The 27,860-nt window shown below is 38.1% G+C and overlaps 1 protein-coding gene across 1 annotated transcript in view; it reads left to right on the forward strand.

Annotated features, from left to right (window-relative positions):
- Nucleotides 1-17,349, forward strand: part of KCTD8 (potassium channel tetramerization domain containing 8) — a 90,972-nt gene extending 73,623 nt beyond the window's left edge. The window contains exon 2 of the mRNA XM_085059057.1: nt 16,038-17,349. Within this exon, the coding sequence (XP_084915183.1) occupies nt 16,038-16,495 (458 nt within the window). The 3' untranslated portion in view covers nt 16,496-17,349. The remainder of the gene's footprint in view (nt 1-16,037) is intronic.
- The last annotated feature ends 10,511 nt before the right edge of the window (nt 17,350-27,860 follow it).

A 27,860-nucleotide genomic window follows, 5' to 3' on the forward strand; every position in this document is an offset into this window, starting at 1 on the left:
TAGGAACCTGCAGTGCCAGGGAGGGCGGAAAAGGAGCATGGCACATACTTATGTCCCAGTTAAAGAAGGATTTTTGTGTGGATTTCATAGAGTGTTATTTTTTGTTAACTTTGTCTCTGATCAGCAGCTGCACATACCATTTCCAAACCTCTTTCCCTGATTCACTTCCCAGCCGTAAGCTTTTGCTTGTACTTTATCATTAAACTGAAATGCTTGATGTGCTTAGTAAAGTCTTTATCAAAGACACATGCGGAGGATAAACCTTGAAATTTTTCATTTGTTACATGACAGGAGAGTGGCAAATATCTCTAAGCTGTATTCCAGCTAAGGTAAAACTGAAATCCACATCAAAAAGAGAAGATTTAGGCATATGTGGTTGAACTTAGATAGCTAAGTGCAGCATGTCATCCTAAGAAACTCAACTCAGCTATCACTTCACTCTGGATATACTTGCAATCTTTTAGCTGTCCATATGTGTGTGCCTGGACCGCCTACTGAGGTTGTTTCACAAGGCAGAAAATAATTCATCATTTAAATTTGATGAATCCTTTTCTAACAGCTATGTTTTAAAAAACACATATAAAGAAAGAAACTATTAAAAAAACGAACTGCAAGGGTAACACAGTAGTTCCAATACAGAATATAAAATATAAATCCTAATAGGGTTTTTTGATGATGACCGTGAAAACATCTCCAAGTTTTTGGAAACCAAGAGGTTTTAGCAAATGCTGAAAAGGAGCTGAGAACCTCCAGATCCAACTGCTGAATATAGGAGCATGTCTGTCTTGCACATACTTGGGTTAATGTACAGGAACAAAAGAGACAACTGAACCTGCCTTGTGTTCTGTTGGGAGCATGATGAAGGACCAGAGCACCTTCCTCAGCACTGCTGGTGTGAAGCTGGATTCACAGCAGTGTAAGTGTGTTCAGACTCTGAGCCATGCTAGAAAACATGTAACCATATGAATGCCAGCATTGAAATTCTCATTACTGAGTGTGGTGCTTTTTAAGGGCACACATGGACTCCACCATGGTATGCTGAAGACCCTTTATTGCAAAAATCCAGGGTTTTTAAATTGTAAGTTTGTTATGAGTTTACATACTTGTGAGGCACAACAAACGTGCTGAACCAACCACCATAGACCATGATAGGAACAGGCATCAGATGTAACCAACCACGAGCCCCACTGTGCGAGCACTTATCAGTTCTAATAACTGTTTTACAATTACGTAACTTGTTTTTCACCTCTAGTGTAGCTAAGTCATTCCCAGAATGCTTTTCCAGTTAGCCAAAGTAAGAGAAGTGAGCAAGGATTTTACAAGGGTAACAAGACCCTCACTTTGCAAGGCCTTTCTGCTCTACAACAATTGAGTGCAACAATAACAGTAGGAAACAAAGGAGGTGATGATCATGAAATAATTGCCTGCCTTCACCTGCTGAGGAAGTAAGTGCCTTTTTTTGTTATATGGGTGTATTATATAATATCTTTTATATAATGCCATATAGTAGAAATGTATTTCTGTATCTATACTTGTAGTACTGCATCTGTATTGACCATAGATGCTTCCTAATCCAGAGATACCTTTACTCTAACTACCTTATCATACACATTCAAGTTACTCCAATTTTTTGTCTCTTTATCCCTTTTATTCTTTCATATAAAGACATTAAATTAGCTTCAGACAAATATCATAAATGATCTGTGTAATTATTGGTTCCGTTGTGTCGCAGACTACTGTAAAATGATGTAAGATGTGGAAAATATATTTAAGGTGCTAGTTTTGTTCACAAAAAACTGATTTTCAATGAAAAATATGTGTTTTATCGAAAGCTAAAGTATTTTAAGCACATAGATTTGAATTAATTTTTTCCCTAAAAAAAAGGTAGTTTTAAGAAGAAAAACAGGTGGTTTCCAAAAGTGTTGAAAGTTATTAAATAATTCTGATTTTTTTTCTTTTAACTTACATGGATTTCCCCAGTTACTTTACATTAATTTATAAAAATTTTACAAGCATTTCTCTTGCTAAAATGAAAAAACATACATCCTAAAAAAAAAGACAAAAGTCAACACCCACGCTGGGAAAGAGAAGAAACAATTGTGCTCTAGACTCTGATATGTTTTTAAAAATGCAGTATCTCAACTATGATTAGATAATACAAAAACCTGTGTTTTCTGTTTTCTTGTTATGAAAATTTTCTGAGGAGTGTAAATTTTAAACAATATCTTTGATAATAGGTTGAAAAGTACAGTCAAAGAAGCTATTAAGTTTTCTGTGAAGAGTGGTCTTTTTGTTTTAATACAAGGAACAGTTGGGGGTATTTGTGTCAGAAAGTACTTCATGACTAATTTAAAGAAATCCAGTTTAAAGTCTTTCCCTAAAAAAGCAGAACTTATAGCCAAGACTGTGCCTCTTAATTCATGTTAGTGTAATTAGGAAGAACACACCCAGTTAGAGCAATGGAATAGCACCATAGTGCAGGCACTGTTCCCACTTTGTGGATCCCTTAGGCTTGGCTGTGGGGAAATAAAAGGATATATCAGTTTTTCTTCTGTCACTAAAAGTCCCTGCCAGTGTGAATCTCCTGTCTGTGACCTTGCCTGGAATACAGGCAGCTTTAAAGCTCTGCTGTTTGTGCATACTAAGCACAACACAAATGCTAGATCTGAAATGTGCAAGTTACAGTGTCTTGTAAGAAGAATGTAGGACTCTGTATCAGCATATTTTTCTGCCTTTTTTCAACATTTGTTTACACTTTTTAAGACTAATTAAAGAAAAAACAACCAAACAAAAAAACCCAAACAAATAGGAAGGGACAATTTAATGAACTCAGACAAAGTCAATCAGAAGCATCCAGAAGAACCAAAATTCGAATCCCTGTTTTCATTCATCTTTTCCTCTAAGAACTTTGACTTCCTTTGCTCTCCTAAATTTGTCAGCCCACAGTAATACTGTGATATACCACACATTAGTGACCAGAAATAGTAGTAAGAATATAAAAGAGGGACCTCTTCTACAGTCACAGGAGATAAAACTGTTACTTAGTTTATTATTTGATTTCTCTTGATTTTGATTTCTCTTGGCGCAGCTGTACTTTAATCTGTAACCCCAAAATAAATTTGGAATTTATTTTGCAAGAAATCAATGCAATTTAGTCCAATAAATTATTAGTATCCAGTTGTCATATAATATTTTTAGCAGCAGGCCTTGAAGCTTTTTACAAAAGGGATTACTTACGTTTTACAGATGGAGAAACTTGGGCACTGAGACAGAAGAACCCTGACTTTAATATTGACATTGAAAAGCAAAAGAAAATTATATTTTCAGACACAAAACCAATTTGTTCAGGCTAACTGTCTTGAGTTTGAAGACAGCTGATTAGGAAAGATACACTATTGTTGGTAAAGCTTGATTAAATTAATTTATCTTATAAGGGAATAAAAATAGGGAAAAAACAAGTATGTAGGAAGCAAAATATTACACTACAAGAAGCCTGAGGCCAGTGAATACAGCAAGAGAGGAGTATTCTGATCTTGGATTCCTTTCTGGGGAATGCTAAAAATAAGAGGGTCTTTTTTGTCACCTCTAGGTGGTGACAGAAAAGCACCACCTCAGCTGTCATCACAAACAGATTTCAGTTTGATTAGCTGGTTTGTTTCACTCTTTCCCAAGGAAAATTTATTTAATGAATTCAGCCTCTAGGATTTTTTCTCCATTTGTGGGGTTTATGTCATATAGTCATAACACTTTGTTCATATGCATATATAATACTTTAACATATAAATGATTTACAAACTATTTTGCTTTTTGCAAAGGAAAAATGAGATGTTCTGTGCAGAGTGAATTCATTTTCCCTTACATATTGAGTAATTTACTTCTTTTTACTTAAATATATACTGTGTAAATTTTGGTTTCTGCATGTATGTTCATATTTCCTGTAGCTATTTACTTTGAGTGAATACTTTGAATTAGTCCATTAGGGTGATCTAGGAATTTGGATCTAAAAAAAGTGAGTTATTATTGGCATGTGTTCACGTGGCTTAGGATGGAATGCCCTGTATGTTTCATTTTGTTTTACTTTATTTTTCATGTACTGGACCTTAATGATAGAACAGGTGAATGGCACTGATATAGTTGAAATATAAGTCTGAAACATGCTTTATGCTGCATACACCTAAGTGAGAAAGACCTCACTGATGACCAGCACTGTTACTTATGGAAGGCTTTCAGCAAACATATCTGGTCTTTTCACAGGATTCTTGCAGATTGAGAACTTTCTGTTATCCCAGGAACCAGCAAGGAAAGGCATAAAATATACAAATATGATCATGAGTATATTCTGAATTGCTTCACTTGTTTAGTGCTTGAACCTTTAGGGTAATTCACTGAGGACTATTACCCAGTTCATGTAGTCACTGTGAGCTCTCGGTAACGAAAAGTAAAACTCAGCCTTGATTCAAGCGTGCATTTCCCATTGTTTTGCACATCCTTATTGCCCAAAGTGCTATCATTAAGTGTCATGTCAGCCTCCCAAGATGGCTGATGTCAGAAATATTTCTTTAACATAAGACTTTTTGTAAGGTCAAAGCCAGTGCATGCAATTTTGACAGCTTTCTACTAGCATATCTTATACACATTTTGTAAAGTCACATTAACATTAATTTATTTTGTATGCCAGTAGAAAAGAAAAAGGAAATTGAAAGAGCTGGGAGGAAGAAACTAAGATTTCCTCTTTTGTTTAAAGCAAATGACAGTGTAATTGACAAAGTTATGTGAGATGATACTCGACAAACAGAAATAAAAATTATCAAGGAAAAATTTTAGTTTAGTGCTGAAATTGAATGGGGGAGCAAGCCACAAAGGTGATGGTTGATCCTGTCTTTTTTAATAGGTTTTTTCCTGCTGCTCATACTGTTAGAACAAAGTAGCTGAGGCCATTGAGGATGCCCAAAGAGGAGATTTTTTACCAATAAATTATGAATAAACTTTTCTTCAAGGAAACTATCCAAAAATTCCTGAAACTCTGTGTTAATCACCCTCCCTCTGCTTTAACTCACGCTGGGGCTTCTAAGTGAGAAGCAGTGATTTTGGAAGTGACCGAATCCTTGAAGTTGCACTGAAAATATGTTTCTTACTGGTAGACCTTATTTTGAGATGGCATTTTTTGCATTCCATGTATTTTATTGGAAGTAAACGGTATTTGATGAGGGCATTATTAAGTCAATATATTTAATGTATGTGTGTGTCAGAAGAAGGCAAGTAATTGCTTCACGCGTGTTTCAAATTGCTGTAAGCCATCCCTGAGAAGTGCAGTCCTTTCCCTTGAATATGCTTCCCCGTCCCTCCCTCTGGCTCCTGTTGTTCTCCACAAACATTTATATGGCCACATAGGGAGCCACATCTGACAGCTGAGAATTTAAAATGAATTTAGGAGAAAAGAAATGAGTGGCTCAAAGAGTGTTGCTTATCTGAGTGGAAAGAGATTCAGCTTCACGTTGCCTAGAAGTCTGATAAGGGCTTTGCCAAACACAGACCTGGTGGCTAAAAGACTATTTCACACTTGAGCAGATGCCCAACCAGCATTAATATTTACAAAGCAGAATGCAGCAGCCAGTAATGTGGTTGACTACAGATTGAAATTCCTGATTGACTTACAGATAAATACGTTCTTAGAAGAAAGGGGAAGGTGAGAAAGTGGAATGATAATAACAGGCAAGCTCAGAGGGTCCCCCTGGGAATGGGGGGCTATATCAGGGATAAATAGGGATATAGAAGTCAGAATCCTTCCCCAGCCCAACAGCTGCTTTCTCTGAATGTTATCTGAGGATACCAAAATAGAATAGGAAATAGAACTGAGACTCTAAACCCACAGGTTAAGCAGTTATTTATAGTTTGTTCTGGGAATCATGGGAGGGAGTTGCATTTGGGATGTGTTTCTGTAATGCGAAGATGGAGTGATTGTATTTCTTTTTGGTCACTTCTGCCCTTATAGAGGTTTTGCAAGTATGCTGTTAGCTTTTAATCTTCTTTTTTTCCTTTTTGTAACTTAAGCCTGCATTTGAGGTGATTTCAAGAAAATTGTTAAGAAAGAACAGCTGAAAGACACTGAACATTCTTGACACTGAGATTCTCTGGTACTGTCCAGTATCCTGGGTGTTGAAAGAGTAAGAAGATACCTCTTCTTTTAACTACAAGGGCTAGAGTAGGAGCTGGAACATGGGTCTGTGTCAAGGAGCTGTCTTCCAGTGAGCAGCATTAACAAAGCAAACTTTCTGCCAGCACTAGTTAAGGGAAAGAAGTGCCAAAGTCTTAAGGGAGTTTAGAAGAGCAACATGGTCAAATATCCTGCCTTTGATCATTCCCCTAACTCCTTTTTGTGATACATTGAGAGTATCACTAGATAAATCTTACTGACTTTCAAAAGCCAAATTTATAATTTGGTGGGGTTTAATATCAATTAAGTATTTCTTTTAGGGAAAATACTGCATCTAATAGATAACTAATAAGCATTTTTCATGGACATAACAAAATACTTTAGCTTTTAACTGATAACCACTCAAAAATAATGCATTAAAAAAAATCAGAGCTGAGAACCTACTCTGCAGTTTGTAAATGAATGACAAGTACATCTGCCAGATGTTGCCAAGATGTTACTGAAATAAAGCAATTTGGGCTATTTATCATAACAAGTTATGAAAGAAGCATGCTTTTTATAAAAGCTGTACTCATTTGTCATGTGTACCAATGCATTAATTTTGAAATTCCCTTCAAGCATCAAAATTATTTTAAGTACCTACATTGTCAGATTTTGGGCAAGGGAAAAATATTTCTATAGGTGGAGAGAGAAAAAAAAAATCAACCATTCTACGTGTAAAATACTTTTACATCAAATTACTTTCATTCCAAAATAACCAAATCACCCAGTCATAGTGATACTAGTGTAATATTTGTATTTTGTTGTTATTACTCTGCTGTTAGTGGAGAGTGATACAGCACATGACCACCACTGAAGAATGTGATGACTTACTCAGAACTTAACATGGAAAATGTGAAGCATCTCTTGACTGGAAGATTGTGTTGCCTACTAGGAATTTGTCAGATGATTTTACAATATTCCTTTAGCTGGGATAGACTTTTTAATTTTGCTTCTAGGATGTTGCAGAAGATTATGCAATCTGTTTGCTAAACAGTGCTCTCTTCAAGGGAAATAAGAAGGTTTGACACCTTTGGCTGCAAAATATTGACCTAGTGATATAATCCAGAATTGGATAAAATCTGTCATGCATAATACATGGTGGGTGGATTTTGGCAGTATTGGTGGCTTCCTGACTTTGAGTCTTTTGCTACTGATTCAGCTTGTATCTTATCTCTTCCAAACTTTCCTATTCCATACTTTTCATTTTCTTCTTGTATGTCCAGCAGTGCACTAATGCCATAGCCATTTCTAATGTCACAAATAAAAATACCATCTTCAATATTGGACTATGTTTGCAGTTGGCTGTGAAAACCAGTGGTCTTTCCTGTCTTTAGCTTATCTGCCTAGAAAAGACTCTTCACACAATGACTTCAGAATTTCCAGATTAATACACTTACTAAAAAGCTGTGGACTCTTCATTGGTTTGACTGAAATCCAACAAATTGCCTATGTCAGAATTTCACTCTCTCTCTCCCCTACTTAAGTACTGTTTGGCCTCACACAAAACCCAGCTGGAAAAGTAACAAATGAAAGGAATGTTGTTTAGTTATTTGCTCAAAACAAGATTCAGGTGAAATATCTAATGAAGTCAAGCTGGGCACAGACAATTTATTATTTATTATTCTGTCATTCTGTATAACAAAAATAGTTCCCTGTCTATATATTAATTAGTCTTTTTATGTCATGAATAATGTTAATATTTAAAATACAGCTTGACTGGAAAGGAGCAAAGAAACCTTCCTCTTTGATTTATTTCACTCATCCTACTGCACCCTTTCTAGAAGTTAGTTTAACATCAGGTGGTAGTAAATGTGACAGTAAAATATTTTTATGTCGTTGTGTTCTTTTTTTTTTTTTTTTTGACACAAAGCACTTATCACTTACAGGCATGTGGTCCTAATCTGAAAGATGAATTGGTTCATTCACTTCAAGTACCACATAACCATTCACACACCATCAAGCTTAACACTATTAAAGGGTAATTTCCCCTGTGGGAGCTATGCCCAATACAGATGCCTTCGCTACACAGTGTCTTTTTATCTTTCCATGGCAGGTAAGGAGATTTAAATAAGGGGCTTCATCAAGAGTGCAATCACAGACATATTCTTGCTATTGAAATATCCATGAAACAGCAAATAAACACTCCAAAAAATCTTAGTACTCCGAAACATTACCAAGAAGACTTCAGTGTACAGTTCACACTTTGAAATTTTGTGTTGAAATGAAAGCATGTGAGATGCCTCATGGGCTTGGCAATAGAGGACAGGAAACATTGTGGGATAATTTGCATGTCCTATTAAATTCTGAATGTAGTACAACAGTTCCAAGTAATCAAGGAGTATATTTTGCCTTCATCTCTCATAATCGTCATGGAGTTTTTATTATCTTATAATTTCTTTATTATTATAGGTCCTATATTCTATCAAACTTGATAATTAAGTCTGTGGTGAGGTTTTCTTTAGAACATAATCATATGTTTTTGCTCAAATATTTGGGGATTAAAGTATTATCTGCAGTAGTTTTGCCTGGTTTTGTCTAAAGATGAATTATCTAGGGATCCCAATGAAAATATGCTTTCTGAGTAAAGTACTGAAAAGTCATAAAATCGTTCTTTTTTTTTTCCCTTTAAGAAGAGACAGTATTTTTTTACCTTATTTTCACCCTTAAATTGCCTTTCTTCTAAGGTCTTTTTTTTATTCATACTAGAATAAACAGACTTTATTTTTTAATTAATTTCATGTAACTTAAGGCCACAGAGTGTGTTGTCTTTGACTTAAATAGGGTCAACATTTATGTCTAAAACTCAAAAAATAATTATTGCAGTTTTGGACTCACAGCTCAGAATCATCTTATTAGTAAGCCAAACCAATTTACATGCCCTTTAGGTAGGGATTTGAAGTTTTTCCAGTGCATAGGGCATGTTCACAGAACTGTTTTGTTAAAATATGAGTAACCTAAGTGCTATTCTTCATGTGAGGGAAGCCCTGCTGAGATTCACAAGCCTCTCTGTGGCAGTCTCGTTTGCAGACCAACATGCTTGGCTTTCTTAAATCGCATAAAATTCAGGTTCTGCCCAAAGTACTGAAGTTGATATGTCAACAGTGCTGGCCTTTTACCCAAGAGTTCAGGGTTAAGCAAAGTAATAAATCAAAGCCTCACAGATAATAATTCTCCCTTATGCCTGAGGGAAGTTAACTTACTTCTTCTAAATGAATATTTTACCCTGAAGTAATTGAAAGTGAAAGGGACATCATTTTTTTTGTTTTTTGAAGCTATTCTACTTTGCATTGACTGCTGCCAAGCATCAGTTGGGTTGAAAAACATGAAAGTGTGAGCATTTGGCTATCCATAGCAATACATCACTCATCTCAAGGGGGGAAGAAAACGGGAAAGGCTGAATTTCAATCCTCCGTTCTCAAAAATATTTCGCTATTATATACTAAGCATTCTTTGGATCAAGCCCGTAATTCAAGAAGTGGTTTGAAATTTTGTACCAGATGAAACCCAAATTGGAAACAGACTGATTTTTATTTTTTTTTTCAACTTGAAGCAATTTGAACACAACATAAGGACTCCTACTCAAAATTTTATTCCACAGAAATTTCCGTGTTGAACTCCTTAATTTTTCCCATAAGTGCAAGCTGTCTAGAGCAGAGCTTGTCAAGAGCACTTACATATTTTTCATTTTATATACTCAGTTATTACTATTGTTTGTTTGGTTTGGTCATAATGGCTGAAATTCATTCATGGCCACAGGGGCAGTTAAGGACTGCAACTACTTAATTCATGTGCAGGCCTGCATATTAGCCTTAAAATACACATTTAATGGACATGGCCTTTCATCTCCCCTCTACCTCATCCCCCAGAATTAAGTTTGATGTAAATTGCGATAACAAAAATTAGTCGTAAAGTTTCTTTGACAAACTATATGGAGTTAAACCCACATAAACTCTTACTGTTAGGTCCAAGCCATGGATTTAGCTTGATTTTGTAGTGCATTAAATAGGACAATGTGCAGTAATCAGGAAGAGCCTTGTAAATTTTCCAGCCATAAAGGTGCAGTTTTAACCTACAGTTCCAGGGGTAAGAGTCAGGCTGAATCCTGTGCAGGTCTCGAAGTGAATTCATGTGTTGAGCTGAGATCTAAAGAACAGGATTTTCATCTAAAACTGGAAATACCATTAATATGCCACTGAAAATGTCAGGGGTTTAGAGCAATCCTTTCAGAGCTCTTAAAAGTAATCTTTTTTATAAATAAAGTGAAATTAGACATAAAAGGTAATCATTTACCATTGAAGTGTGATATTAAGTACTCAAACTGATGATAATGAAAGTGTTCCCACAGCAGCCATAATCTGTTATCAGATTTCACAGGTGACTTCTCTCTAAGCATTCAGTTTAGTGTAATACTTCCAGTGGTGGTGAAAGGTAATAAAAAACCTAGATCTATTAGATGAGTAAGTCCATCAATGTGAGATTTGATGAGGGTTTTTTTCTGTGATTGTATGCTAATTATAGTTAATTTTACTTAGATTTTAATGATTAAATCATAAAACACAATAGGTTTCATCTTACATTCACTCTGTCTACAAGGTAATTTTGAGTCAGCAGGTGGAGGAGAAGTTCATTCAGAAGCTTAACATATCTGTGTTCCAGACTAAAGATCCTGTGTAGCCTCTAAAAATAAGGACTTTTCACTATGTGAAACAATGTGGAAAAAAATTGCATTTTAAGCAAAGTCATGTACAAATCACATGCTGCAAAAATTATGAATCAAACTGCAAATAATATTGTTGGATTAGATGTAGTTTCTTCTGCAGTTACAAATAAAAATAACATCTGTTTTCATTGCTGTTGTGTTCCTGAGCCATTCAATATAATGTCAGTTTAAAACCCTGTTGCCCTCCTGTTTTCACTTTTTATTAAATCAACTAGAAACATGAAATTTATTTACTGTTTTGGTATTTTATATCGTAATTATGTTAACAACTTTGCTGAAATTTTTTGAAGATGTTCTTGAAAGAAGAAATGTTCTTGGAGATGTTTGTTGAAGTTCTCAATAAATATAAAGTATTTAGAAAAAGTTTGTTTTGCTTATGCAAGAGTTAATTTTGTTTATGGCTATATAATTTCAAAGGAACTGATTTAATTAAGTTGATTATTTCATTAATTCAATAGACTATGAAGCAGTGCTAAGTTTAGGGTTTTAAGTACATTTGAAGAAACATGAAATTATGAAAACGAAGTACCCCCAAGAACTTTGTTTTCAGTAAAATTACATCAGAGAAAGACTCAAGATTTTGGGTTTGTTGGTTTGATTTTTTTAATTGGTTTAGGTTTTTACTTAAATCAACAAACAGGCTTTATTTTATAGTGCTAGCAAGGGAATTGGTAAATCAGTTCACTTCTTTCATGCATATTTTTTTAAACAACAGTAAAACCATATTTTTAGCTGATTTCATCCTTCTTGATTGAGGTGGTGCATATTGAACACATTTAACATGTTGGTTTTCTTTTTTTCCCAAATGACTGTTTTTATATCAGCTTCAACTCTTATCTACATGTCTTGCATCCAGCCATAACCATTGTACTCCAGAGCTAAGATTTGCCGTTACTTACTAAAATAGCTAACTGCAGCAATCTGTGCATATGTTCCCAAAATCTTTTACATTCTGCAGTAAAAATAAACTCAATTATAAACAAAAAAAAAATCTTTGAGACACTGTAGGAATAAAGTAGCTGAGTGAGGAGGTTAATTCATGCGTCTGACACTGTGCATGCAGGAAACCAGGCATCTGAGCAAAGAAAGAAGACAATCATAAAGAATGATTTGGGTTGAAAGGGACCTTTAAAAGCCATCTAGTCAAACCCCACCCTGCAATGAGCAGTGACAACTTCAATTACCTCTAGTTGCTCAGGGTCCCATCCAGCCTGACCCTGAATGTTTCCAGGAATTGGGCATCCACCATCTCTGTGGCAACCTGTTCCAGTTCCTCATCACTCTCATTGGAAAAACGTCTGTGCTGAACACAGGGTTGATAACACAGAGATGTTTTTGTTATTGCTGAGCAGGGCTTACACAGAGCCAAGGTCTTCTCTGCTTCTCATATGGCCATGCTGGTGAGGGGACTGGAGGCACATGGGCGGTTGGGAGGAGACACAGCAAGGACAGGTGACCCCAACTGACCAAAGGGATATTCCAGGCTATATGACATCATATAAAGTGTGGGGGAAAAGGAGGAAGTGGGGGGCATATTGGGACTGATGGCCTTTGTCTTCCCAAGTCACTGTTACACTTGATGGGGTTCTGCCCTCTCGGAGGTGGCTGAACACCTTCTTGCCCTTGGGAAGCAGTGAATTAATTCTGTGTTTAGCTTTGCTTGTGTGCATGGCTTTTGCTTTCCCTATTAAACTGTCTCTATCTCAACCCCTGAGCTCTCTGGCTTTTACCTTTCTGATTCTCTCCTGGATCCTATTCTTGGGTGAGTGAGCAAGTGGCTGCATGAGACTTGGTTGCTAGCTAGGGTTAAACCCTGACACCACCATAACTAGAGGTGATGAGTAAGCCCAGGTGAAGGGCTAGCTCACTTTCTAGCTTTCTATAAGAGATGCACCCATATAAGAGCATTAAGGGAAAAAGAAGTGGGAAGTTCAATGTCTACTGGAATGGCCTGGAGGAGAAGTGCTACCTGGGTGCTATTTGGAGAACTGGGCACTGGAGAGGACAGCTGGACATATCTTTGCGGAGGAGAATGAGTTGGAGAAGAAAAAGATACAGTGACTCACATCAGCGTCTCCAAGCTGAGGAACCAGCAGCTGGTGGAGGTCCTGGAACAAGCAGGAGCAGGAGAGAGAGGTTGTTAAGTCAGTGATTTTTGTTTTAGTGTTACACGTGGATTTGGCAGTGTCAGGTTAACAGTTAGACTTGATGATCTTAAAAGTCTTTTCCAACCTAAATGATCCTATGATTCTATGTGCATAGTGGAGCAAATACACTTTCTCTGAGTTTTTAAGAACAATTCTGCACTCCTAGAAAATAAGTAGTTTCAGGTAGACTGAACTACTTGAACGTGTTTGGTGTTGTTCTGGAATGGCTGGGGAGGTACAGTGGAGAGTGTGGCAGCACAAAGGGCAATAAGGAGATGTTTTCTGAATTAGAAGTGTAGCTAAATTTATCTGATAATCCCTGATGTTGAAAATAAAACAAATCTTTTGTAGATTCTTTAGTATATATTTAAAAATTCTTTTGGATTTCAGCAGGCAGAAAATACTGTGAGAAAACCTCCCCTCTAGCAGAAGTGTTGCTTCTGTTAATAACACACTACTGAGAAAGCAGTGCAGAGGCATATAAAGAATTCTTTGTGAGGGAGGATTTGTTAATTTTTAAAAGGAGAGGTGTGGGAGAAACTTGTGTTTCGATTAAAGTCATTGTGAATTTAGGTGATTCAGTGTAGCATACAGAGCTCAGTGCTGTAAAGTACTGAACCTCAGGGCTGTAATCCAAAAAAGCATATAAACACCTGCCTATTGTCATGCTCCTGAATAATCTTACAGCAGGAAATGGATTTTTTTATATTATTGAAGGTGTATTTCAGTGTGCATTTTTGAAACAGATCCTTACTACATTACAGGTTTGAGCCCATGAGAAGCAAGGAATACCAACAAAGAACTAAGTACAAAGCGACCAACAAGAAATACCATCTTGATATATGAAGTTACAGCAAAAAAAAAATGGGCAGGAAAGAGATTTGAAGACTATTGAGTACGGCTAACAAAAAGCTTTAGTTTCTTAGTCATTGAATGTGTTGTTATATTTGAAGAAGCCAAGATTGTAAACTAGATTAGATATTGATGTTAATCATGTTATTGAAAATCAGAGCAACAATACTGAAATCACTGTCTGATTAACTACTCAGTTTTATAATTGCATGCTGCAAAGCCAGAGTAGTTCCATAATGCCAGCTGACTCTCAATTTAGCATATTCATATAATCGTTTGAGGTATGAAATGAAATGCCAGATACAACAATAGAAGGAAGGCATGTAAATCTATTTAAGAAGGTGAACATATTTCTGAAAGAGGAAAAGGAGGGAAATCGCTGCAGCGATGTGTTAAATATTTGGGTTGAATATAATGAAGTAGAAAATTGCTTGTGTTTATCATTCTGTATCATGTAAGTACAAGCCCTGTAGGATTGTTGTGTCTCTTTGACTCTTGATTATTCATAGTTTCTTTAGCTGGACTACAGAAATGGGACACAGCATCCTGGGATGCTGGCTAAAACAAAAGAGAAGCAGGTTGTTGAATGCTGCTATTGTTAGACTAATCTTTATTTTCCTTTGTGTATTGCTTTGTTTTGTTTTCCCCCACCTCATATAAAATATTGCAATCTTCTTAAATTCCTTGGAGTCATAGAACTGCACTATCAAAAAGAACACTGGAGTGTTTGTATTGCCTCTGCATTCTTTATAATTGTAACTGTATTTCTAATTTACAATTCTGAACAACAAAATGCTAAGTGAATCAAAAATCCTGCAACTTTGTCGCAGTGACACAAGGTAGAGCTGTCATAACCTGAGTTTTGGTACTGGCAAAGGCACTTAACTGATGGTGGTGGTGTCTGGAAAACCGATAAGTATAATCTAGTTTTCGTAAGATATTTAGATACCTAACCTGTTTGGATATTTTCAGGATTTGTAACAAGCACACAGCTGCCTCTGAATCCCCACTTTAGGATTTTCATTTCAATCCTAAAAAGCTTTGAAATTTTTTCCTTTGGTCCAATCCAACACCGCTTGAACTCCATAGATATTTCTGTCATTTTTAGATAGGTGTCCTAAATTAAGATTGTTACATTTATATGATGTCAGCATAGCATCATTTCACTTCACAGCTGGAGTTCTGAAATAAGGCTTTAAAACTGAAAATGCTTGTACAGATTTAGCGGCTACCACTTAATTTTCACATTTATATTCTGCTTAAGACTTCAAAGCAAAAATGATATATGGAGGGAATAAGAGCCTAGATCTGATTTTCAGGCCTGTGATTTGCTGAGCAGTGCTTGCCAAGAGGCTGGTGGGCTGCTCCCTCTGCCATGGCAGAGTGCCTCTTTACCCATAACTTCATGAACTCCTTTTCCCTGCCAGCCTGTGCGCTAGGAGGTGTACAGCTGAATTCTGAGCTTGCACCGAGGCAAGTCTGGGGTTACAACTGACAGTAAGAAGTGCAGTGAAATCATTACAGGATGAAAAAAACAAACCCCTGAAGACTCTGTCAGTAGTGAGCGATCTCTGTTTTATCCAAGGTTTAATATGCCTTTTTCTGTCCAGGGCTTCTGCAGAGTTGACAACTGCAGAGCATAGTAGCAGTAGATTGTTCAGGGAAGGTGAGTCAAGAGCTTCCAAAAAACCAAAAAAATCTAAGCCCGTGGAATATTTTTATTCAAGTGAAGAGCTTGCAAATTGCACAGTAGTATTTGCCTTCTACAACAAAATCTAATTTATCATAATAAACATCTTGCAGTGTAATAGCAAACTAGCTCATTTAAACTTGTGTGCAAGGATTTCCAGTGCAGCTAATCAGCGAGCATTATGCACGCTTCGTTACCTGGATTCTTAGGCAGGCAGTGGAGTTATTCTTGTAAACAGTTTTAGGAGTGAGAATTTTGAGGGCCAGACCTTCAATTTGTGTACAAGTTGGGCATAGGTTTCTTGCCTACAAGGAAATGACACCAACTTTTGCTAGCTGAGACTCTGAATCGTGTTTTTCTAAATAATATCTGATCAGTTGTCTGTGTAAAGCAGTGCTTGCTTAATACTTTTTCTCTCCTGCCTTATATTAGGGCCCCCCCAGCGAAGCGTTTCCCCCAAACAAGACCATGAAGAAAGGAAGGACAAAGTCTTGGACAAGGGCAGCGAAAGTGGGACTTCCTGTAACGAGTTGTCCACCTCAAGCTGTGACAGCCACTCAGAAGCAAGCACCCCTCAAGAAAATGCCACCAGCACTCAGCCATCCACAGCCCACCAGCCAAATACTCTGACTTTGGATCGTCCATCTAAGAAGGCCCCAGTGCAGTGGATACCACCACCAGACAAACGCAGGAACAGTGAACTCTTTCAAACTCTCATTAGCAAGTCCAGAGAAACAACTCTTTCCAAAAAGAAGGTGTGTGAGAAGCTGAGTGTTGAGGAAGAAATGAGAAAATGTATTCAAGATTTTAAAAAAATCCACATTCCAGATTACTTTCCAGAGCGCAAACGTCCCTGGCAATCTGAACTCTTACAGAAATATGGGTTATAGTAATCACCTTTTTCCTGACGTATCTCTGGAGCATTTGATGTTTATTACATTGCCGCTAACTTACTGATGTCCTCCTCCTGGCCAACTCTGTCACCAGAGCTATTCCTGCTGCTTATTTCTTTATGTGAACAGTGGATGTTGGATAGTACATGTTTTTCTTTAAAAATATATATAAAAAGATAGAAACTTAAAAAATGCAAAAGGTGTCTCATCTAAACCACTTCATAATAGCAAAGAAAAAAGTGCATGGTCAAGAAAGATGGTTTTCGAGCCGTAGTCAGTTGAGCTTCATTATTGTTTTGGAACTTACCCAATAAAAATCTCAATCATCAGTTAACACCTCATTTTATGTCACCATTGAAAATGACTCAGACTTGCTAAGGACAAAGAGAAACAGGGTTTAAAATTCAGCTGAACTGGTTCCGGAACTAATTCCCAACGTTCTCTCAATGTTAATGCAATAAAGCAAATACCTATTTTGCATGAGCACAATGTTGCAAATAAATCACACAAGAACAAGAGGTTGTCTGTTGCTTGGAGAATTATTTGTTTGATACCAAGCCTATAAATGTAAAATGTCTAAGGGATTGAATTTACTTTGTTCTGGATCTGTGATTTTTTTTGTGTGTACAGTGTTCTGTATGTAAGGATGGTGTAAATATGCCTTATATTGTTTTATTATTGCACCAACAACGTTCATCTATTAGTGCTTGTCAGGATTATTTCTGTGAAATGCAAATTTATGGAAGATTGTGAAAACTGGTTTGATGGTCTGAAAGTTTTTGTTATGTTAGTCACTAAAAATGGAGAAAAATAAAAGAGACTTTAATGTATTTATTAAAAGAACCATCTGGTAGATTTTCTTCACTGTTGTTATCTTCTCTCCTTTTTAAATAGAATCAAGCAAATTTTTACTTTTTTTTTAATATTTTCATAACTACTCTGCTGGAAAAAAACAAAACATAAAACATATTGCAAGAGTGGGGAAAAATATTTAGGGTAGTGCCATTTAATTGGAACTGGCATACAGACTCCAAGAGAGTTACACTAAGAAGCAGCAGGGGATGAACTAAAAAATTGAGTGGTTTTACTAACAGAGCAGAAAGCAGTTCCAATTTGACAAGTTCACAAAAATCAGCTTAGAAATAGAAGATTTAAAATACCACAGCAGTGTGTGCTACATTTACAAATGAAAAGTTTCTGTGAATAGTCAGCTCTGTATGGCAAACCTGTTATCTCAGCCCAGATATGGGAAAATAAATTCCTTTCTCATTACAAGTACACCAAGAAGACAAGTGTGGTTCAGACAGCCATAGCTGAAATGGGTAAGGACTGCTGGAGTTCACAAGAGAGCTGCTGAGTTTTTTCAGGCTTGAGTTATTGCTGTGAGCACACAAATGTGCACGATTGCATTTAGAAGGGTTTATCTCCATACATGTTCTATAGCACTAACTGCACAGTTGTGTCAGAAGAGATGCTTTACATCTTACAGTAATTTTGGCTTGTTTAGCTAAAATAAAGAGGACTTCCTGTATCATCATTTCCAGCGTTATTCCTGATACCTGTATTGCTTTTTTAGTCCTCCAAAAGGCCACTTCAAAAAACTTCTAACAGTAGCTCAGCAGCTTCATTCACCAATTCCTTTGTTAATCTATTTAGAAATAGTTGTTCTCCTATTCAGTTAATCAGTTGGCTTCAACATCTTCTGACAACATTTTAATAACTTGAAAGACTGTACCCAGGGTAAGTCTAGTCTGAACTGATGCAGTCCAGTATGAAATCATTTGGCTTCTCAGGTTTACCTTTATGTTCCTTGTTGCTTGCTTCTTCCTGGTGCAAAAGACCATTCTTTTGAAAGTTTAATGCTTCTTAGACAAGTTTAGCAGTTACTTTCTGTCTTTTCTAATCTTTGGCTTCCTGACTGTTATCTGATGAAATTGCCAACTGTTTAACCATGACAATCTACAGTAGATATAATTCTAGTTTTACATAGTCTAAAGTTACACTTGTATTGGGAGCTTTGTTTCCATCTAGGAGTACATATTTTAGATGCAGAAAGCATCTTGAGCATTCCCAGTAAACCTTGCTGTTGAGTTTGGAGGTTTGTTTTGCCTTCCTAGTTATTCTCAGTGCTCCATGAAGTAACTGCCTGAGGTATGCTTAGGTGGCTGTTTGACCAGGGTATTTATATTAATTTGTCAGTATGTAAATTTTTTATGAGCTTTTTTTTTATTATTATTATACTGCCTAAAATTTCTCAGAACATACTGATTCATTCTTGAGGAGAAGAGACTATTGTGTTAATACATATCTTAATACATGATTACTGTAAGATTTTTGATAAACTTAACCACTTTCCATGTGTCCATGAGGCATGTGAGTGATGTGGCAGATGAATGACATTACTGTTACTTAGTAGCCACACCAGCATCTTAAGACAAAGTGTTTTGGTTTTGAAATTAGACAGTGTACACTGTCATTCTTTCAGAGTGAAACATTCCAGTGTGTTGTAGTCAGAGAGAGAGGGGAGACACAAGAGGTCATGTGAATCCTTCAGTCAAATTCTCTAATTCCTGTCACACTTTTCATCCAGGTCATGCAGTTAGAGCTCCAACCCTATCCATATAGTCACTATTTTACAGTTTTTAGATAATTAGGGAGAACACAAGCTGAGACAGTCGGTGCAACTGTGGGTGTTTAGATGGCTACAGTTGGTTGGAAGCTCCCAGGTGTTAGAAGAGAATTGTATATTAGAAGCGCTTGGAGGGTTGATTGTTTCCCATTGTCTTACATTCTTCTTATTTTCTATGGTAGCTGCCTTTTCTTCTTTCATTTCAGTCTTTTTCTCTTCTTTCCAGCTATTCACTTTGTTATGCACTGGAACAGTCTACCATGGGAATCTGTGCCTTTCATCAGGCTTCAGCAGAGGTGGTCAGTACACTAAATTTCAACTCCTTTTGAAGCTTGTGAAGATAATGTTTTTTCTGGAAAAAAAAAATGTCCAAATACTGATATTGGTCAGTCTTCAGTTAGAATCACAGAATGGTTTGGGTTGGAAGGGACCTGTTAAAGGTCATCTAGTCCAACCCTCCTGCAACGATCACAGACACCTTTGACTAAATCAGGTTGCTTGGAGACCTGTTCCAGAGTCTCACTACCCTCATCATAAAAAATAGTTTCCTCATATCTAGTCTGAATCTACCCTCTTAGCTTAAAACCATTAACCCTTTTTCTTTCACAACAGGCTCTACTAAATGTTTGTCCGCATCTTTCTTGTAATCTTATATTTTCTTATTATCCTATCTGTGTATCTCCAGTTCATAGAGGAGGATGTTGTGGGGACTGTGCCAAAGGCTTTATATAAGTACAGAGAAATGTGCATCTCTTTCCTTTTCCACTGATGCAGTCACTCCATCATAGAAGGCCACTGGACTGTTCAGGCAGGACTTTCCCTTGGTGAGGCCATGCTGGCTGTCTGCCATAGCACAGCTTCTAAGAGGATCTTATGTGAATTTTATGTGAACAATTACCTGAATTACCTTATGTGAAATTTATGTGAACAATTACCTGAATTACCATGATCTTCCCAGGCACAGAGGTGAGGCTGACTGGTCAGTAGCTCCCAGGGTCCTCCTGTCCATCCTTTTCAAAGATGGGTGCAAATTTGGTTTTGTGAATTCAAAGACTAGGTAGGCATTAGTCATCATTATGAATAAAAAAATCCTAAATTGCATAAAATGCATAATTTTATGGCCTCCTGTAAAACAAATAGTGCTTATGCAAAATTGTTTGACTTGCTAATGCTGTCTTTGTTCAAGTAATGATATTTAAAAATATACTTCCTACTGGAGGTGGAAAACCCAAATTAGTAATGAGAGGGCAATGTTGGGTTCCTTTTACCAGTGACTCATGTCCTGAACCAGGCTCTTTGGGATGCTCAGAAATTATCAAGAAATCTTCAGGTTTTTGCAGGATTGCACCACTTGTGTGGCTCATCATAAAAATAGCATTCACACATTACTTCATCTTATATATTACAGGCCAGCAAGCAGTTTCTTCTTTTCCAGGATCTGTTATCTAGAAGAGGTTTTCAGCCTGCTTCATATTTTCCACTCTACCCCTTTCTTTCTCATTGTTGCTGTGGACATCCATACGGTCACTTTTATTTAAGAGTTTATCTTTTCCTTGCCTGAAGACACATATTCAAATTCAGGAGAGACTAGACTACACTGGAAAGTGATGAAGGAAGCTGGACACACTGGCAGTGTTACTGGTTTGAATAACTTGCCACACTGCTGGCAAGAAGATGCCTTAAAGCACAAGCTCGAAGGCAAAGTCACATTGCCCTACACCTTGTGCTCTGTTTCAGGCTGTCAGGTGTCACATCCCTTTAGCAAAGACCAGTCCTCCAGAGAAACAAGCCACAAAGACATTATTCCCCAAAAAAGAACCGCTGATGCTGTCAGCATCCCGTTGGCCACCTACACCTGCTGTGTGTTGGACCTGCAGCTCAGTGGGACACCCTAGTTCAGAGGTGGTGGCACTGGGCTGCACGAGGCTGGCGCAGGTAAGAGCTGGGAGAGCTCCTCTTCACACCATGCACCCGTTCCTGGGGGTATACAGCTTGTTGCATGCTTGGTACTGGCCTTCACACCAGAGCTCCTGGCATCACTATCTGAACTGGGATTCTTGTTTTATTCTGCTGGATCATTACTGTTTGCACAGAAAACAGTCATTCAGTGGGACCAAATCCCAGGATTCTTATGTGTAGAACCGTAGCAGAAGATGGCAATCTCTCCTGCTTTATCACACTCTTCCTTCTTTGAAATTGGGCTTGTGACAGCATAAAATGGGGTGCTGAGAAAACAGAGTACAAATAGTGCCCAGAAGAGAAACTCAGCACCGACTGTGTTCCCATCTGTTTGGAGCCTGGCACCCTGGCAATGCTCATCTGCAGGCATTAGATTGTGTAAGGCACATTGGGGAAAAGCACAAATGGACTCACTGCAGTTAGTGAGGAATATAACAGAAAAAGTATTTGAGAATCTTCTCCTCCCCTCAGGACTCTTCTTACTGGGCCGTCTCTTCTCCTCAGATAATAAGGAAAAAGAACTGTGAGAAACAATAATAGACCAGATGGATATAGTGGGAATATCCATGTTTCTGTGTTGCATTGCCTTTTAAAATTTCTGTTTCTTCACAGTGCTAATGTTACTTTAGGTTCTTTTATATTTATAAAAAGGAAATGTAGGAATAGCTTGATGGAATCAGTTCTAAGACCTTAGTTCATGTAATCCTTCATACACATATTAGATGAAGTTTTGACATTGAGCATGTTAAGTGTTTCAATTACAGTGCAGTGTAATTTTTAGCAAGCAGTCACCCCAGAACAGATGAGTGCCTGTAACAAGAAGTAAATTAAATTTACATAAAAGGAATGGAAATCATAAATAGTCAATAAATAATCTTTCCAGATTCCAAAGCAGCATTTAATTCTGAAATACTATCACTTTACCTATTACCTGCATAACATGCCTGCAATTCATTAATTTAATACTGATCAGTTGATAATGTGCTCCAAACTTAGATTCCTCCTGATATATTGCTGATAGATACTGCACATAGTAAAAGTAAAGTTTTGACAGCAGGCAACACCTGACAGAATACTTTTCATCCCTACTGGATTGCTAGTTTGGCCTAGAGGGAATTGTGAAAACTATCAATCAATGGCCCTAGAAAGCTTTTTTCGCAGTTTCTCTTCCTTTTTAGGTGAATTGTGTGTTTCATGCAGTGTCATTTTTCTGTTGAAGGTAGCATTTGATTCAATGCAGCACAAAATAGTCACAGGCACTTTGGCCCTGAATTGTTCTGATATATACCTACCCTGCTCTAAATTACATTAGTAAGCTTCTGACATGAGCAGTTTAGGTGGCTGCTGAGTGATTGAACACCTGCCATAGAGTTGAGAAATGATCTTAAAGAAGATAGGGTTAAAAGTAGTCCTCCATGCCACTGTGGATTTGGAGGCATCCCAAAGGATTAAAAGCCTAAGCCCCTCCAGGATGTGTCAAGTGATGCTTCCATCTCTGGACAGGGAAGGATGAGGAGCCCTTGTGCATACTTTGCCACAGGCTAGCTTGGTTTCACCATCTTGCAGAGCTAAGACCAGTCTTTGGAAAAAAAAAGTTACTCTTTCACGGGTTTTATGATGCCAGTCCTGAATGTCCTCATGGAAAAAATTAAAGATCACCTTCTTGGTCTCTGGTGAAAAAGCAGGCTTGGCTTCTATTTTTGTCCTACAGTCACTAAATTTATGTGAACAATTACCTGAAGCTTCCCAGGCATTTTAAGGACTGTTGTTTCAAATATATCTCATGACTCTCCTTGAACGTCTTACAACTGTTCAATAGTGTTTTGGGAAAGAAAATGCACATATTCTAGTTTTGGCCAGTAATGGAAGGAGAGAGGTAGGAAAAAAAGATTATTCCCTTCATGTACTCTAATGGGATGTTTTCATATATAGAATTCATTATTACTTGTTTTTATATTGCAAATTTATGACACTTTTTTCTTTTTTTTCACCATCACTTTTTCCTGGAAATATACGCCCGAGATTTTCAATTATTTCTAACCAGGCCACTTTCTTCAAATGTTCAGTCATATTTTATTTTTCTCTATGTTTCTAATTACTTAAGAGTCTGTTTGTTTTTTGGGTTTTTTGTTGGGTTTTTTTTTTTGTATGAATTTCATGAACATTCCTTTTACTTAGAGAAGATGGCAAACAAAACATATAAAAGAGATCTTCAAAGGCACACAGAGATCCCAAATTCCCTGTGGCATTTACTGAGACCTGGGCAGGTAACTGTTTTTTTCTTTACTGTCACTGAAAAACTCATGTTACCTCTGCAGTGATCCCTATGCCCTTCCCCTCATCTCAATAAGACCTATCTATCATCTTTAACCACAGCTTCCTACTTCCACTCCAAGTCAATTTGAATTAATTTTACAAGTAAGGTTTCTTGACATTGAAATCAGGAATTATTATGCTGTCCCGTTCCTTTCATCCACTAATTCTGTAGTGCATTTGAAATGAATAATCAGTCAAGTTTGTCTGACAAGAGCTATGTTTTAATACTCCTTGTGAGTCTGTTTTATTCCCACACAGTGGTGAATAGCATTTGCCTGAGCCAATCTTTGATAGGCAGCTCAGCAGGAGGCAGGTAATGGTGCTGGTTTGTCAGACACAGGAATGAGAAGGCCCCTTACACATACAACCTTCCAATAAATTAGCTGTACATCAGTGTTTCTGAAAGTTTTCCAGTCTTCTGTGTCCTTCTGTAAGTCTTTACACACAGCAAAACTGCTGTGGGCGAAGAGAGTTAAATTAAGTCAAGAACAGGACAAAAAAATCCTTCTCCATGGCTTTGAAAACGATTTGAGTAGTTTCCTCCCATCTTAAAATACCTGGGGATTTTTATGTGCTTTAAATTCATCATCCCCACATGATTACCTTGATGATCTGCTGATGGACATCCTGTGCACTGAGGCTCACAGTTTACCAAATAGTTCCCAGCTGGTGCTCAGGAGCTGAGATCCTGCTTGAATTCCCAGCAGCTATCAAGGGCCTCATCCTCAGAACCACATCAATGCCTCACCTTTGGAAGCAAAGATGTAAGTTCATTGATCATGCCTTAAGAGTGGTGCAAGTAGAATATATTACTCCCATGGATTATGTTTTTTGGATGTGTGCTGCATCCTATCATGATCTTGACCATACAAAATTTCAGCAAAACTGCAATATTATGCAGGACCCATGTCCAGGATTATCATATCTTTTATTTACTATAACTATTAAATGTTCAAAGGATTCTTTCCAGCTGGTAAGATACCAGGGTCTTAAGCTGTCGCATGCTTACACAATTATCTCATTGATGCTTTCTCATAGGTCTGAAGGTGTGTAATTTTCTTCAGGCTCCTCAGTCATCCATGGATATTCAATAAGAATGACTATTTATACAGTAGGTGTGTGCTGATTTACTTAATATCCCAGAATGCCTGTCATTATTCACTTTTATATTTATTTTGCATAAGCTGCATGTTTAATGCTGTACAGTTAAGCATAAAGGCTTGTCTCCTGCCCCAGGACAATTGAAAATGGCAAAACAAGAACTGGGACCATTGAAATGAATGTAACATAAATGCAAAGAGATTGTAATTCCTGTTAGTATTCCTTAGAATGGTTCTATTTAAATTTTATTGCAGTGTGTGGTACAATCACAATCTCTTCATATACTTTTGTTTTTACATCAATGAAACCCCCTGTGAATTAAATCAAGTCATGTCTAGAGCTTGCTTTTTCTGCACCAAATCTTCCTAATTACCCATCTTCCTTTTTGGCACCTTCATATTTGTAAGGCTTATCAAATTACTTTGCTCTATTTTTTGCTCATCAGCTGTGCGATCAACTAACTTAGAAATCATATAATGAGAATGCAAAATAGAAAAAAAAAGTTTTCATGTACAACCTATTCCCCTACTGAAGATTCTGGTTGGTGTGTGATAGCTGAGAGTTTTATCGTGTGCCACTGAGGAAAGCTCCTGGATGGCTGAGGGTGTTTTCTCACAGGCCTTGGCCCTCCAGCCTGATTTTTGAGAGCCTATGCTGTCCATATGAATGGGATTCTTATCAATGGATATCCAATTGCAGGATTAATGCCTTAAAATCGAGTCCTTGTCTTTACCATCTGTTCAAGTGCTAGCAGTGCAGAGCAATATTCTGATGCAGCTGGTAGCCAGGGAATCTTACCTCTTGGAAGAGGGGTAGGTGGAAGATCACCATGTTCCTCAGAAAGACTGCTTAAACAATTTAAAAAAGGAACATAAAATCTCAGCTACCTGTAAGAATAGGGACCCAGACCTTTCCAGAGGTTGAAGGCAGAGTCTCTCCATCTCCGTGCCACACAGCAGAATTCTCCAACTCCATCCACTAGGCAGAGGTACTGCGATAGGTGGCTGAAAGTGCACTTTTCTTCTCTTTGCAGCAGATGTTTCCCTCAAATTTTCTAAAAGGAAAACCTGAGAAGGGGCTACCCAGACTCTGTGGAAGGCAATTGTCTGAAACAATTTGCTGACCCATCACTGCCATTAATTTTTCTAACACTTAACATTGCAAGTCCACTTTTGTAACCCAAGGGCAATTCTGCATGCTGGAAAAGGTGCATTCTCCCTTTGGAGAATAACCCTATCTGTACCTGCTGTGCTGTGCTGTTCTGTATGCAATTCAGGTGGGAAAACAAGCTACTTTTTTTGAACTCTTTTTGAAAGAGAGAACTATTTCTGGAAGTGGCAGAGCGTAGTCTCTCTAAGCCATCACAGCAAATTCGTATTTTCTTTCTCCTTTGTCAGGCTCTAACTCCTGCACTGCACAGCATTGCTAAAAGCATTGCTCCCACCTGGGATTCTCAGTTTATTGGACACCACTGGAGGAGAGAGAGCAACCACTGCTGCTCTCCCCATCACAGGAGAAAGTACTTATAGCCTCTACCTCCTCTCAGTCTCCAATGTCTTATAAGGCTGAATGAAGCCAACTGCATAGTCTGCAGATTCAGCACAGAATTTGGGTTATTTGTTTACTGGTTTGTGGGGTTTTTTTTCCCTCTGTAAGCTTTCTTCTAGAGACACCAGCTGCAAATCTGGGCAGGAAGCCAACTTTGTCTCTCCTTGAATAAAAATAAGACAGAGCTAGTGGGAAGTGTGGAGAGGGCAGCGGAAGATCACGCAGCAACTTATGGCAACCACGCAATGCACCCCCAAGGTGCAGTGAGTTCTGAGGTGCTGCCTCGGAAGAGGAGGCTTAAACAAAATCCATGCAGACACAGTCACCTGCAGCTCTTGCTCAGCAGAGTCCAGGTGGTGATGGCAATAAACTAATCTCTGCTTTTCCTGAACTTGCAGGGAACAGAGTTGCAGGATGAGAGGTCTTACAGCCCCTGCACCAGCTGGGTCTGGGCTCCCCCTGCCCTCCGCCATGCCTGTGTGAGACAGTGGCTGTGGAGGACCCTGGAGGGAGCAGAAGCAGGCGCGGTGTGCTCAGGGACCGTGATTCTCCTAGGCTCAGGTGGGGATCATCAGTGTATTCGCTGTGGGCAAACCAGGAACATCTCTGTGCCATTTGCAAGAGGTTGTGAAAGGGAGCTTGAGACTGGAGTCAAGGCCATGAAAATAAGCACTGACTGCTCAGTAAGGGCATGATGAGGGTGGAATGGGACACAGTGATTCCTTCCCTTGCAAGCTGTGGAGGATAGAAATATGCCTTCCAAAGAAAGTTCACTTGAATAGTAGGGAAACGAAGAGAGACACTTCTGAGTTCTGCCGGCCTTGCCTGGTCCAGAAAACTTTCTTTCTTACTAATCCACCCTTTCACAGAACTGATAACTTCTTTCCAGCACAGACCTTGCCTTTCCCCTCCTTTCCCATAGGCTCACAGTGCTTTCTTCACCAGCTGCCTTTCAACCAATTGCATTGCAATTGGACATGGATTCATGGTAGGGAGTGGCTGCTGAGCTATAGCATCACTAGCTGAGCCATTCCCAGCAGCACAATAGCTGTGTCACTCACCTCATGACAAAGAAAAATAAAAAAGTTAGGCTTTCAGGGAAATCCAGAGCAGCAAAGCAGCTCGAGGAAGTGACAGCTGTGACTGTCCAGATGTTCTGCTGGACAAGCTGTGGACTGTTCCTGTCTACAAGACCTGGGGTGTAACAATTTGGTGTGTACTGAGGTTGCAGAATTTGGGTAGGTAAGTGATGATGGATGGACAGATACCTGAAGGTTTAGGCAGCAGGTGAGTTATGGTTTAACAGAAGTTTAGGATGCCTGGATTGTAAGCAAAGCTGCCAGTCTTCCTCTTTACAAATCCCCTTCATGGGCTGATGTCCTGGCCTCTGTCCATCTCCATCCTCAAGGAGGTGCACACTGCCCAGGGTTGGGGCTGTCCCTGTGCCCTGGTTGCTCTGCTTCCTGGCCCAGGTGCTGGGACAACTCCTGGCTGTCCATTCCTGCACTGCTGTTCCCCAGGGAGCCACCATGGACAATGGATACGCATACAGCAGCTGTTCAACTAGATATATTCTTAGGAATAAAAATAAGATTGCAATACTAAAGTAGTATAAAAAAAATAAAGGAATATTCAGGAAAAAATGCAAGAACAGCAAAGATGTCTCTGTCTTTACAGTTGTGGTTGATTAAAAGTAATTCTTTTCCTGTAAGTTTTCTGTATTTTTCAGGTCAAGGAACAGAAGCTGTGCAAATACCTGCCGTGGACAGTTCTGCTTACTGCTCATTTCTACTTCCTTGCATTTGAAAC

Source organism: Lichenostomus cassidix, chromosome 4, assembly GCF_008360975.1.
Source record: "Lichenostomus cassidix isolate B80296 chromosome 4, HeHo_3.0, whole genome shotgun sequence".
NCBI classification, from domain to species: Eukaryota; Metazoa; Chordata; class Aves; order Passeriformes; family Meliphagidae; genus Lichenostomus; species Lichenostomus cassidix.